General features: G+C 41.6%; 1 protein-coding gene across 2 annotated transcripts in view; it reads right to left on the bottom strand.

The window, feature by feature from the left end:
• atf6b (activating transcription factor 6 beta) overlaps positions 1-15,231 on the bottom strand; it is a 35,128-nt gene that overhangs the window by 9,783 nt on the left and 10,114 nt on the right. Inside the window, exons 2-15 of one of the 2 annotated variants that reach the window (XM_061896664.1) lie at positions 12,258-12,334; positions 12,081-12,153; positions 11,946-11,987; positions 11,344-11,423; positions 11,072-11,264; positions 10,891-11,004; positions 10,700-10,830; positions 10,461-10,637; positions 10,216-10,298; positions 9,436-9,696; positions 9,266-9,373; positions 4,162-4,264; positions 3,977-4,044; positions 2,706-2,805 (exon numbers count right to left, since the gene is read on the bottom strand). In XM_061896664.1, coding sequence (XP_061752648.1) covers positions 2,706-2,805; positions 3,977-4,044; positions 4,162-4,264; positions 9,266-9,373; positions 9,436-9,696; positions 10,216-10,298; positions 10,461-10,637; positions 10,700-10,830; positions 10,891-11,004; positions 11,072-11,264; positions 11,344-11,423; positions 11,946-11,987; positions 12,081-12,153; positions 12,258-12,334 — 1,610 coding nt within the window. Of the gene's footprint in view, positions 1-2,705; positions 2,806-3,976; positions 4,045-4,161; positions 4,265-9,265; positions 9,374-9,435; positions 9,697-10,215; positions 10,299-10,460; positions 10,638-10,699; positions 11,005-11,071; positions 11,265-11,343; positions 11,424-11,945; positions 11,988-12,080; positions 12,154-12,257; positions 12,335-15,231 lie in introns of both variants that reach the window. The other variant, XM_061896663.1, reaches the window with a different exon arrangement.

The following is a 15,231-nucleotide window of genomic DNA, read 5'->3' as shown; positions in this document are numbered from 1 at the left end:
TAGTACATGTCCATAGTAGTAGTGAAGTAGTACATGTCCATAGTAGTAGTGAAGTAGTAGATGTCCATAGTAGTAGTGAAGTAGTACATGTCCATAGTAGTAGTAGTGAAGTAGTACATGTCCATAGTAGTAGTGAAGTAGTACATGTCCATAGTAGTAGTGAAGTAGTACATGTCCATAGTAGTAGTGAAGTAGTACATGTCCATAGTAGTAGTGAAGTAGTACATGTCCATAGTAGTAGTAGTGAAGTAGTACATGTCCATAGTAGTAGTGAAGTAGTACATGTCCATAGTAGTAGTGAAGTAGTACATGTCCATAGTAGTGGTGAAGTAGTACATGTCCATAGTAGTGTGAAGTAGTACATGTCCATAGTAGTAGTGAAGTAGTACATGTCCATAGTAGTAGTAGTACATGTCCATAGTAGTAGTGAAGTAGTACATGTCCATAGTAGTAGTAGTACATGTCCATAGTAGTAGTGAAGTAGTACATGTCCATAGTAGTAGTGAAGTAGTAGATGTCCATAGTAGTAGTGAAGTAGTACATGTCCATAGTAGTAGTGAAGTAGTACATGTCCATAGTAGTAGTGAAGTAGTACATGTCCATAGTAGTAGTGAAGTAGTACATGTCCATAGTAGTAGTGAAGTAGTACATGTCCATAGTAGTAGTGAAGTAGTACATGTCCATAGTAGTAGTGAAGTAGTAGATGTCCATAGTAGTAGTGAAGTAGTACATGTCCATAGTAGTAGTAGTGAAGTAGTACATGTCCATAGTAGTAGTGAAGTAGTACATGTCCATAGTAGTAGTGAAGTAGTACATGTCCATAGTAGTAGTGAAGTAGTACATGTCCATAGTAGTAGTGAAGTAGTACATGTCCATAGTAGTAGTAGTGAAGTAGTACATGTCCATAGTAGTAGTAGTGAAGTAGTACATGTCCATAGTAGTAGTGAAGTAGTACATGTCCATAGTAGTAGTGAAGTAGTACATGTCCATAGTAGTAGTGAAGTAGTACATGTCCATAGTAGTAGTGAAGTAGTACATGTCCATAGTAGTAGTGAAGTAGTACATGTCCATAGTAGTAGTGAAGTAGTACATGTCCATAGTAGTAGTAGTACATGTCCATAGTAGTAGTGAAGTAGTACATGTCCATAGTAGTAGTAGTACATGTCCATAGTAGTAGTGAAGTAGTACATGTCCATAGTAGTAGTAGTACATGTCCATAGTAGTAGTGAAGTAGTACATGTCCATAGTAGTAGTGAAGTAGTAGATGTCCATAGTAGTAGTGAAGTAGTACATGTCCATAGTAGTAGTGAAGTAGTACATGTCCATAGTAGTAGTGAAGTAGTACATGTCCATAGTAGTAGTGAAGTAGTACATGTCCATAGTAGTAGTGAAGTAGTACATGTCCATAGTAGTAGTGAAGTAGTACATGTCCATAGTAGTAGTGAAGTAGTAGATGTCCATAGTAGTAGTGAAGTAGTACATGTCCATAGTAGTAGTAGTGAAGTAGTACATGTCCATAGTAGTAGTAGTGAAGTAGTACATGTCCATAGTAGTAGTGAAGTAGTACATGTCCATAGTAGTAGTGAAGTAGTACATGTCCATAGTAGTAGTGAAGTAGTACATGTCCATAGTAGTAGTAGTGAAGTAGTACATGTCCATAGTAGTAGTGAAGTAGTACATGTCCATAGTAGTAGTGAAGTAGTACATGTCCATAGTAGTGGTGAAGTAGTACATGTCCATAGTAGTGGTGAAGTAGTACATGTCCATAGTAGTAGTGAAGTAGTACATGTCCATAGTAGTAGTAGTACATGTCCATAGTAGTAGTGAAGTAGTACATGTCCATAGTAGTAGTAGTACATGTCCATAGTAGTAGTGAAGTAGTACATGTCCATAGTAGTAGTGAAGTAGTAGATGTCCATAGTAGTAGTGAAGTAGTACATGTCCATAGTAGTAGTGAAGTAGTACATGTCCATAGTAGTAGTGAAGTAGTACATGTCCATAGTAGTAGTGAAGTAGTACATGTCCATAGTAGTAGTGAAGTAGTACATGTCCATAGTAGTAGTGAAGTAGTACATGTCCATAGTAGTAGTGAAGTAGTAGATGTCCATAGTAGTAGTGAAGTAGTACATGTCCATAGTAGTAGTAGTGAAGTAGTACATGTCCATAGTAGTAGTGAAGTAGTACATGTCCATAGTAGTAGTGAAGTAGTACATGTCCATAGTAGTAGTGAAGTAGTACATGTCCATAGTAGTAGTGAAGTAGTACATGTCCATAGTAGTAGTAGTGAAGTAGTACATGTCCATAGTAGTAGTAGTGAAGTAGTACATGTCCATAGTAGTAGTGAAGTAGTACATGTCCATAGTAGTAGTAGTACATGTCCATAGTAGTAGTGAAGTAGTACATGTCCATAGTAGTAGTAGTGAAGTAGTACATGTCCATAGTAGTAGTGAAGTAGTACATGTCCATAGTAGTAGTGAAGTAGTACATGTCCATAGTAGTAGTGAAGTAGTACATGTCCATAGTAGTAGTAGTGAAGTAGTACATGTCCATAGTAGTAGTAGTGAAGTAGTACATGTCCATAGTAGTAGTGAAGTAGTACATGTCCATAGTAGTAGTAGTACATGTCCATAGTAGTAGTGAAGTAGTAGATGTCCATAGTAGTAGTGAAGTAGTACATATTTATGTCAGGAGTGAGGAGGACTGACCCGTCTGAAGGACACCAGATAAAAAGTGTCCTCACGACGCTCAATGGCATCCAGGAAGTGGCTGTAGGTAACCTCCGGCCCGGGAACAACCTGCAGCTGACTGCACAGCACACCCGTCAGTGTCACTCACACAGGAAGGAAGAAAAGAGCGTCACTCACACAGGAAGGAAGAAAAGATCGTCACTCACACAGGAAGGAAGAAAAGAGCGTCAGTCACACAGGAAGGAAGAAAAGAGCGTCACTCACACAGGAAGGAAGAAAAGAGCGTCAGTCACACAGGAAAGAAGAAAAGAGCGTCAGTCACACAGGAAGGAAGAAAGGAGCGTCACTCACACAGGAAGGAAGAAAAGAGCGTCACTCACACAGGAAGGAAGAAAATATCGTCACTCACACAGGAAGGAAGAAAAGAGCGTCAGTCACACAGGAAAGAAGAAAAGAGCGTCACTCACACAGGAAGGAAGAAAAGAGCGTCACTCACACAGGAAGGAAGAAAAGAGCGTCACTCACACAGGAAGGAAACCAAGGAAAAAAAAGAGTGTCACTCACACAGGAAGGAAACGAAGGAAAAAAGAGCGTCACTCACACAGGAAGGAAAGAAAGGACGAAAAGAGCATCACTCACACAGGAAGAAAAGAAAGGAAGAAAAGAGCGTCACTCACACAGGAAGAAAAGAAAGGAAGAAAAGAGCATCACTCACACAGGAAGAAAAGAAAGGAAGAAAAGAGCGTCACTCACACAGGAAGAAAAGAAAGGAAGAAAAGAGCATCACTCACACAGGAAGAAATGAAAGGAAGAAAAGAGCGTCACTCACACAGGAAGAAAAGGAAGGAAGAAAACAGCGTCACTCACACAGGAAGAAAAGAAAGGAAGAAAAGAGCATCACTCACACAGGAAGGAAGAAAAGAGCATCACTCACACAGGAAGGAAGAAAAGAGCGTCACTCACACAGGAAGAAAAGAAAGGAAGAAAAGAGCATCACTCACACAGGAAGAAAAGAAAGGAAGAAAAGAGCGTCACTCACACAGGAAGAAAAGAAAGGAAGAAAAGAGCATCACTCACACAGGAAGAAATGAAAGGAAGAAAAGAGCGTCACTCACACAGGAAGAAAAGGAAGGAAGAAAACAGCGTCACTCACACAGGAAGAAAAGAAAGGAAGAAAAGAGCATCACTCACACAGGAAGGAAGAAAAGAGCATCACTCACACAGGAAGGAAGAAAAGAGCGTCACTCACACAGGAAGAAAAGAAAGGAAGAAAAGAGCATCACTCACACCTTTCAATGGAGCGGTGTGTCTGGATGGGAAGGTATCTTGACATGTTGGTCTTCCTCAGTTGAGCACGCTAGGACACACACACACACACACACACACACACATACACACAAATTAGTGTCACAATCGTGTGTGTGTGTGTGTGTGTGTGTGTGTGTGTGTGTGTGTGTGTGTGTGTGTGTGCCACCTGAGTGGGAGTGGTCTTGTTGAGCAACTTAGTTTTCTTCTTCTTCTTGTTGTTGTTGTTGATCTGATGTCTGTCAACCCAACCTCTCAACTCTGCTGCCAGCCTGAAACACACACACACCATCTTAAACACACACACCATCTTAAACACACACACACACCATCTTAAACACACACACACACACCATCTTAAACACACACACACACCATCTTAAACACACACACACACACACACACCATCTTAAACACACACACACACCATCTTCAACACACACACACCATCTTCAACACACACACACACACCATCTTCAACACACACACACCATCTTAAACACACACACCACCACCTTCAACACACGCCACCACCTTCAACACACGCCACCACCTTCAACACACACCATCTTAAACACACACACACCACCTTCAACACACACACACACCATCTTAAACACACACACCATCTTAAACACACACACACACCATCTTAAACACACACACACACACACACCATCTTAAACACACACACCACCACCTTCAACACACACCACCACCTTCAACACACACACTCCATCTTCAACACACACACACACCACCTTCAACACACACCACCACCTTCAACACACACACTCCATCTTCAACACACACACACACACACCACCTTCAACACACACCACCACCTTCAACACACACCACCACTTTCAACAAGGACATTAAAGGAGGACATTAAAGGACAAGTGTAAAGTAGGACATTAAAGAAGGAGGACATTAAAGGACAAGTGTAAAGTAGGACATTAAAGGACAAGTGTAAAGTAGGACATTAAAGAAGGAGGACATTAAAGGACAAGTGTAAAGTAGGACATTAAAGAAGGAGGACATTAAAGGACAAGTGTAAAGTAGGACATTAAAGAAGGAGGACATTAAAGGACAAGTGTAAAGTAGGACATTAAAGAAGGAAGACATTAAAGGACAAGTGTAAAGTAGGACATTAAAGAAGGAAGACATTAAAGGACAAGTGTAAAGTAGGACATTAAAGGACAAGTGTAAAGTAGGACATTAAAGAAGGAGGACGTTAAAGGACAAGTGTAAAGTAGGACATTAAAGAAGGAGGACATTAAAGGACAAGTGTAAAGTAGGACATTAAAGAAGGAGGACATTAAAGGACAAGTGTAAAGTAGGACATTAAAGAAGGAGGACATTAAAGGACAAGTGTAAAGTAGGACATTAAAGAAGGAAGACATTAAAGGACAAGTGTAAAGTAGGACATTAAAGAAGGAAGACATTAAAGGACAAGTGTAAAGTAGGACATTAAAGGACAAGTGTAAAGTAGGACATTAAAGAAGGAGGACGTTAAAGGACAAGTGTAAAGTAGGACATTAAAGAAGGAGGACATTAAAGGACAAGTGTAAAGTAGGACATTAAAGAAGGAGGACATTAAAGGACAAGTGTAAAGTAGGACATTAAAGAAGGAGGACATTAAAGGACAAGTGTAAAGTAGGACATTAAAGAAGGAGGACATTAAAGGACAAGTGTAAAGTAGGACGTGAAGTTCTTTAGTAATAAAATGGAAGTCATTAGAAAGGAGATTAAAGACAATGCGTCCCAGCTACAACGGGGTTCTATTACACTGACTAAATGGTATATACGGCGGATACTGCCCCCCAAAATAGTTTCTCTCGTTTTGAGGAAATAACATTAGAGGAATTGTTACAACGTGTAAATGGAATAAAACAGACAACATGTTTACTTGACCCTCTTCCTGGGAAACTGATCAAGGAGCTCTTTGTATTATTAGGTCCATCAGTGCTAAATATTATAAACTTATCACTTTCCTCGGGCACTGTTCCCCTAGCATTCAAAAAAGCGGTTATTCATCCTCTTCTTAAAAGACCTAACCTCCATCCTGACCTCATGGTAAACTACCGACCGGTGTCTCACCTTCCCTTTATTTCAAAAATCCTCCAAAAAATTGTTGCAGAGCAGTTAAATGAACACTTAGCGTCTAACAATCTATGTGAAACCTTTCAATCCGGTTTCAGGGCAAATCACTCCACGGAGACAGCCCTCGCAAAAATGACTAATGATCTATTGCTAACGATGGATTCTGATGCGTCATCTACGTTGCTGCTCCTCGATCTTAGCGCTGCTTTCGATACCGTCGATCATAATATTTTATTAGAACGTATCAAAACAGGAATTGGTATGTCCGACTTAGCCCTGTCTTGGTTTAACTCTTATCTTACTGATAGGATGCAGTGTGTCTCCCATAACAATGTGACCTCGGACTACGTTAAGGTAACGTGTGGAGTTCCCCAGGGTTCGGTCCTTGGCCCTGCACTCTTCAGCCTCTACATGCTGCCGCTAAGTGACATCATACGCAAATACGGTGTTAGCTTTCACTGTTATGCTGATGACACCCAACTCTACATGCCCCTAAAGCTGACCAACACGCCGGATTGTAGTCAGCTGGAGGCGTGTCTTAATGAAATTAAACAATGGATGTCCGCTAACTTTTTGCAACTCAACGCCAAAAAAACGGAAATGCTGATTATCGGTCCTGCTAGACACCGACCTCTATTTAATAATACAACTCTAACATTTGACAACCAAACAATTAAACAAGGCGACACGGTAAAGAATCTGGGTATTATCTTCCACCCAACTCTCTCCTTTGAGGCACACATTAAAAGTGTTACTCGATTACTGTAACGTATTATTTTGGGGTCTCCCCATGTCTAGCATTAAAAGATTACAGTTGGTACAAAATGCGGCTGCTAGACTTTTGACAAGGACAAGAATGTTTGATTATATTACGCCTGTACTGTATATACCTTTATATACATATATACATACATATATACCTATACTTTATATACCTTTATATACATATATACATACATATATACCTATACTGTATATACCTTTATACACATACATATATACCTATACTGTATATACATATATACATACATATATACCTATACTGTATATACCTTTATATACATACATATATACCTATACTGTATATACCTTTATATACATATATACATACATATATACCTATACTGGCTCACCTGCACTGGCTTCCTGTGCACTTAAGATGTGACTTTAAGGTTTTACTACTTACGTATAAAATACTACACGGTCTAGCTCCATCCTATCTTGCAGATTGTATTGTAGCATATGTCCCGGCAAGAAATCTGCGTTCAAAGGACTCCGGCTTATTAGTGATTCCCAAAGCCCAAAAAAAGTCTGCGGGTTATAGAGCGTTTTCCGTTCAGGCTCCAGTACTCTGGAATTAAGTTGCTCCAGTGTCACATGATGCGAAAGTCCTGATCGTTTGGTCCGCACATTTTACCGGCGATGCTAACGCAGCTATTCGGCCTTGCTATGGCTATGAATAGCGTCAATAGCTCCAGTTTCTTCTTCAATATTTTCATACTCCAACCATCTGTTTCAATACATGCGTAATCTGTTGAATCGCTTAAATCGCTGAAATCCGAGTCTGAATCCGAGCTAATGTCACTATATCTTGCTGTGGTATTCCCATTGTTTGTTTACATTGGCAGCACTGTGTGACGTCACAGGGAAATGGCCAGAGAGCGAAAATAAGGCACTTTAAAGCTTTATTTAGGGATATTCGGAGACCGGTAAAATTTTGAAAAAAACTTCCAAAAATACAACAAGCCACTGGGAACTGATTTTTATTGTTTTTGACCCTTTTGAAATTGTGATAATGTTCCCCTTTAAAGGAGCGTAAAGAAGGAGATTAAAGAAGGAAGGAGCATAATAAAGGAGATTAAAGGAGGAGCGTAAAGAAAGGAGCGTAGAGAAAGATATTGGAAAAGGAAGGAGCGTATGGAAGGAGATTAAAGGAGGAGGATCGTAACAAAGTAAATAGCCTAAAGAAGGATATTAAAGGAGGAGCGTAAAGGAGATTAAAGAAGGAAGGAGCATAGAGAAAGATATTGGAGAAGGAAGGAGCGTATGGAAGGAGATTAAAGGAGGAGGAGCGTAACGAAGTAAATAGCCTAAAGAAGGATATTAAAGAAGGAGCGTAAAGGAGATTAAAGAAGGAAGGAGCATAGAGAAAGACATTGAAGAAAGGACGTAAAGAAGGATGGAGTGTATAGAAGGATATTAAAGGAGGGTAAAGGGAGGAGTGTAAAGAAGATGAATAAAGGGGAGAAGTGTAAAGGAGATTAAAGATGGAAGAAGTGTAAAGGAGATAAAACAAGGAGGAGCATAAAGAAGGAAAGAACATAAAGAAGGAAGGAGTGTATAGAAAGATATTAAAGGAGGAGGAGGTAAAGGGAGGCGTGTAAAGAAGATGAATAAAGAGGAGAAGTGTAAAGAAGGAGATTAAAGATGGAAGAAGCGTAAAGGAGATAAAAGAAGGAGGAGCATAAAGAAGGAAAGAACGTAAAGAAGGAGATAAAAGAAGGGAGAGCGTAAAGAAGGAATGAGCAAAAAAGGAGATAAATCAAGCAGGAGGATATTAAAGGAGGTGCGTAAAGTAGGAATTTAAAGAAAGAGCATAAAGGAGGACATTAAAAAAAGAGGGTAAAGTAGGAGATTAAAGACAGAGCATAAAGGAAGACATTAAAGGAGAAGCTTAAAAGAGGAGGACACTAAAGGAGGAGGATAACAAATATTAGAGAAGCATAAAGAAGGGGGAGCGTAAAAAAGGAGATTAAAGGGGAAGCATAGAGGAGGATATTAAAGGAGCGTAAAAGAGGGGGAGCATAAAGGAGGAGCTTGAAGAAAGGAGGAAAATAAAGGAGTAGGACATCAAAGAAGGAGCGTTAAGTAGGAGATTAAAGAGGGAAGAGCATAAATGAGGAGGACATCAAAGAAGGAGCGTAAAAGAGGGTGAGCATAAAGAAGGAGGAGCTTAAAGGAGGAGGACATTAAAGAAGGAGCATAAAGTAGGAGATTAAAGGAGGAGGGGATTAAAGAAGAAGGAGGACATTATAGAAAGAGCGTAAAGTAGCAGATTAAAGGCGGAGGACATTAAAGAAGGAGGAGCATAATGTAGGAGATTCAAGAAGGAGGAGCTTAAAGGAGGAGGGCTTTAAAGAAGGAGGAGCTTAAAGGAGCGTGCTGACCTGAGCGACTCTGAGCGGTTGAACTGTGGACAGTGGGCGGAGTTAAAGTAGCGTTGGAGGTCGTGGAGGAGGAGCTCCTTGGTGTCACTGAAGGTGTTGCTGGTGTTTCTGAAGGACATGATCCAAGGTCAGCATCGGGTCAAAGGTCACAGTCTGCTGAACTCACTCACCTGAACTCAAATGTCCCGCCCTCATCTTCTGGAAGGAGCTTCCCTTCCCCTTCAGGTGTCAGCTGCATCTGCATCTTGCCTTCAGGTGTCAGCTGCATCTGCATCTTGCCTTCAGGTGTCAGCTGCATCTGCATCTTGCCTTCAGGTGTCAGCTGCATCTGCATCTTGCCTTCAGGTGTCAGCTGCATCTCCAGCAGCCGGCGACTCGAAAAGGACCCGCCGCCATTTTGGAAGGCTGGTGTCAACTTCCTGTCCATGATGCTGCAGACCACAAATCACTAATCAAACTTACTTAACCAACTAGATGCAACAATTAATATCATATTCATAAATAACTAATCAAACTTAACCAACTAGATGCTTGAACTAATATATTCATTAATCACTAATGATCAATCAATGATTGTGATATGACAAGTGTATCAATGATTGTGATATCACAAGTGTATCAATGATTGTGATATCACAGTGTATCAATGATTGTGATATGACAAGTGTATCAATGATTGTGATATCACAAGTGTATCAATGATTGTGATATCACAGTGTATCAATGATTGTGATATCACAGTATCAATGATTGTGATATCACAGTGTATCAATGATTGTGATATCACAAGTGTATCAATGATTGTGATATCACAAGTGTATCAATGATTGTGATATCACAGTGTATCAATGATTGTGATATCACAGTGTATCAATGATTGTGATATCACAGTGTATCAATGATTGTGATATCACAGTGTATCAATGATTGTGATATCACAGTGTAGTTACCTGACAGGTCCAAAGCTGAAGGTGATGAAAAGAAGGAGAGCCATGACACACATCGCTCGCTTGTTGCTGCTTGTCTCACCGCACTAAAACACACACACACACACACACACACACACACACACACACACACACACACACACACACACACACACACACACACACACACACACACACACACACACAGTATGTGTCTTCAGAGAGAGAGAGAGGAGGTGGTGAGAACCTCCAGGCGGTGTTCCACAGACCTTGCCCTCCAGTCTGTCCCTCAGCTCCTGGTTCTCCTGGCGCAGTCTGAGGTTCTCCTGCTGGGCGCTCCTCAGCTGGAGCTCCAGGTTGTGCACGTACTCCTTCTTCTTCTTCCTGGACTGGCAGGCAGACTCCCGGTTCTTGATCATCCTCTGCTGACGCTTCAGCACCTTCATCTGGACGCACACGGCGGCATGAGGGGGGGGCCGGGAGGAGGAGGAGGAGGGGGAGGACTCACGTCGATGTCGTTACAGTGGTTGCTGGGCAACGGCGTGGCAGGGACGATGGTCTTGCTGGGGGGCGTGTGGCGGGGGAGGGCGGGCGAGAGCGGCTCCACCTTGACCACGGGAGCGGGCGCCAGGCAGAGCACTGGACAAGAAGGAGCAGCATCAGTGATGATGTCATCCGTCCACTGGTCACATGTCTCACCTGGTGGCGTCTGCTCCATGGCGGGAACGCCCTGCAGGACAAGAGTCTTGGCCAGCGTGGGCGTGTGGGCCACGCACAGGGGGCGGGGCTGGATGTCGGTCAAGGCGGGAAGAACTGAGAGTGGCACACAACCAATCAGAGCCTGTCTTTGCCTATGACATCATCAACCCTCCGTCCTCACCTACGGCCTGCGTTTGCATGGCGGCCATGACAGCGTGCAGCCGTGTGGTACACGCCGGCGGCGAATCCCCGCCCCCGCGGGTGGGCGAGGCGGCTGTGGTTGCCACGGTGACCTCCACGGAGCCCAGCGGGGGGGACATGACATCTCCAAACATGTGGGGAGGAGTGGGAGGGTTCTCGCTTTTCACCGGGAGCTGCCACACACACACCTGCACCGTCACCATCACGCACTCACAGGGGCGGGGCTTCAAGCTGGCAGACACAGGTACGCACCTGAGGATCGGGCGATGACGGCAAGCGGTCCGTCCCTGGCGACGATGCAGGAGACGGCGGTTCAGATTTGACCTGCAACACTGTATACGCCACACGTTGCCATGACGATAACACACGTTGCCATGACGACAATAAGACATTGCCATGACGATGACACACATTGCCATGACGATGACACACGTTGCCATGACGATGACACACGTTGCCATGACGACACACGTTGCCATGACGACACGCGTTGCCATGACGACAGGCGTTGCCATGACGACAGGCGTTGCCATGACGACGACAGACATTGCCATGACGACGACACACATTGCCATGACGACGACACACATTGCCATGACGACGACACACAATGCCATGACAATGATAGACATTGCCATGACGACGACACACGTTGCTATGACCCTAACCCTAGCCCTAACCCATGACGACGACGACAGATATTGCCATGACAATGATAAGACATTGCCATGACGATGACACGTTGCCATGATAGTGATAGACGTTGTCATGACGATGACACACATTGCCCCGACAACAACACACATTGCCATGACAATGATAAGACATTTTCATGACGACGACACACAACTTACACAACTCCATGGGCTCTGCACTCCCCTGACTGCTGCCATCACCTGCCACACACACACACACACACACACACACACACACACACACACACACAACTATCAGTAGTGCACGTGCTGAACGTGCACGCGCTTCCTCACCTGCGTGACACGAGTGTTGCCACGGAGACGAGGGGCCGCCGCCGTCCAGCATGAGCACCAGGTCGTTGTCGAACTGCCGGCCAGGAAGACGGCACAGGAAGTCAGTCTCGTGCGTGTCTCCAAGGCAACGCCAACAGGTCATGTGAGCACAAAGGTCAAAGGGCAAGCAGTACATACCGACGTGTCGTACTTGGAAACGGTGTCATGGTCGTCATGGTCGTCTTCCACGCTGTCACAGCGGTACAGGCAGGCGTCTGCGGGACACTTCATTAGGTACTTGCTACTTAGCATCAAGGCTTGCAATTAGGGGTTAAATCACCAAGAATGATTCCTGCTGCTCGCTGCTCCCCTCACCTCCCAGGGGGGGATCAAGGGTGATGGGTCAAATGCAGAGAATAATTCACCACACCTGTGACTATCATTGGTACTTTAACTTAACTTTACAACCACACTGTCCCTAATGATTAGGAAGGGGACTTACGTGCCTTTTTGGACCAATAGAAAAGCACGCACACACACACATACATACATACATACACACACATACATATATACATATATATATATATATATATATATATATATATATATATATATATATATAATGTCATACATTCTGGATTCATTACACAACTGAAATATTGCAAGCCTTTTATTATTTTAATATTGCTGATGATGGCATACAGCTTAAGAAAACTCAATAATCCTATCTCAAAAAATTTGAATATTTTCTCAGACAAAGTAATAAAAAAAAGATTTATAACAGCAAAACATAATCAAACATTTGAAAATGTCAAGTATTGCACTCAGTACTTGGTTGGGAATCCTTGTGCAGGGATTACTGCATCAATGTGGCGTGGCATGGAGGCAATCGGCCTGTGGCATTGCTGAGGTGTTATGGATGCCCAGGATGCTTCAATAGCGGCCTTCAGCTCATTTTCATTATTGGGCCTGGTGTCTTTCAGCTTCTTCTTCACAATAACCCACACATTCTCTCATCAACAATCAATACTATTGGCAGAAATAGAGGGCCCCAAAATCTAATTCTGCTTCGGCATATAAACCATCAGAATGCCTCCACCAAGGAAAAGGTTCAACAAACCTGGCGAACGAACTGCAAGATCTTCATCAAACTAAATGGGACGCCGCAGGAAGCAAAAGTCTTGGTGGTGAGAAAAATAGAAGATTTGGATAAGTCTTGACATTGATGCAGTACTTGGTATCAATGTAGCTTTGTGACTTTGACATCATGTCATCAATGCGAGCCACAGCAAGTCTTGATATGGACATGTTACTGAAGATCCTACAACATCATAACTGGAAATGTGTGAGTATCAAGAGCAGACTGATATGCAGATAGACCATAAGACATTTTTCTCTGCGATTGTAGAAAACTGTAATTATTTTACCTGTGAACAATATGAAAAGAGTGTAAAATCAGAAGATAGTCTGTCAATAATACAGTTCAATAGTCCAAGCATGTACACCAACTTTGAGGTTATCAAGGATTACTTGAAAGAATTGACTCACTCATCCATTTAGCATTATTGCAATGACTGAAACCTGCTTCAACAATGATAAAAGGTATTGATTTTAGTCTGAATGACTATGAATTAAGATACATAAACAGGATAAATGAAATAGGAGGAGGGGTCGCATTCTACATTCATAAATCTGTTAGTTAAAGATTGAACAAACATGACCATAGCAGTCGATGGATTATTTGAATGTTTAAGAGTGGAAATCCTAAATGACCAAAAGACAAATATCTTCAAGCATAGAAACTTTCAATGAATGGATGGCTAAACTATTTTCTTCTGTGAAACATAAAACCATATTTATCTGTGGTGATTTTAACTTTGATTTGTTAAAGTCAAGCAAGCAAAAAGATGTTGATGACTTCATTGCCACGATGTACAGTTTGTCTCTATAGCCAACCATAACCAAAGCAAGCAGAACAACAACACAATCATCCACAACATTTCTACTAACATTATGGCAAATCAAATCACCAGTGGCCTATTTCTATGTGATATCACTGACCATTTACCTGTTTTTACTTTATATGACTGTCATCCCAAGAAAAGCAAAGTCACTATGCCAAACATCTTTAGACAAATAACAACTAAGGAAACAATCTGTGGCCCAAACAATAGTTTAACAGTTCAGGATCAGACTTCAGTTTACAGAGAACTAAATGTGGACTGTGCTTATTGTCATTTCTTACACATCTTTACTTCCCTGAATAATAAATACTGCCCTGTGAAAGAATATTTTATAAAAGGAAAAAATTAAAATAGCCCTTGGATCACAAAAGGTATAATTAATGGCTGTAAAAAGAAAAATAATCTCTACAAAATTTTCATCAAAATAAAAACAGAAGTCGAACAACGATACAAGAAGTGCAAAAATAAATGAACTGATATTATAAGAACAAACAAAAGGTTTTATTATCAAAAAAACTATATGAAAACAAAAACAATATAAAAGGTACTTGGGATGTTTTGAATAGTCTAATCAAACAAGAATATTCAAAGTTGACTCATCCTGATGACTTTATTGATGAAAACGGTGAAGATTATAATATGAGTTATGTAGTGAAGAAGTTCAATAGTTGTTTTGTAAATATTGGTCCTAAGTTGGTTGTTAATATCCCAGACAATGGAGTTACAAAACCAACTATTGAACACAATTCTTGGTCATTCTTCCTCTCAGCTACAAATGAGCAGGAAGTGACATAGTGTGCAAGTGTAAAAGTAAGTGCTCCACTGCCTGCCATGATATCAACATGATACTGCTTCAAAAAGTGATGCTGAATAGTGTAAAACCCTTCACTTATGTATGTAAGCTATCATTCCAGACTGGCCCATTTCCAAGTCAAATGAAAATCACTTAAGGTAACTCCACTCTTCAAAAGTGACAACAAACACCATTTCAACAAATACCCACCAATCTCTCTTTTGACTCACTTCTCAAAAATATTAGAGAAACTATTTAACTCTCGAATTGAATCTTTTATTGAGAAGCATCATGTCATCAATGAGGGTCAGTATGGCTTTAGGTCCAAACCAACAACCTCAATGGCCAGAACTGAAGCTATTGAAGAAATGACTAATGTACTGGAACATCAAAGATATGTAGTTGGTATCTT

This window comes from Nerophis ophidion, linkage group LG04, assembly GCF_033978795.1.
Source record: "Nerophis ophidion isolate RoL-2023_Sa linkage group LG04, RoL_Noph_v1.0, whole genome shotgun sequence".
NCBI lineage: Eukaryota > Metazoa > Chordata > Actinopteri > Syngnathiformes > Syngnathidae > Nerophis > Nerophis ophidion.
The sequence above is the reverse complement of the archived record's forward strand: the minus strand, read 5'-3'. Positions and strand labels throughout refer to the sequence as shown.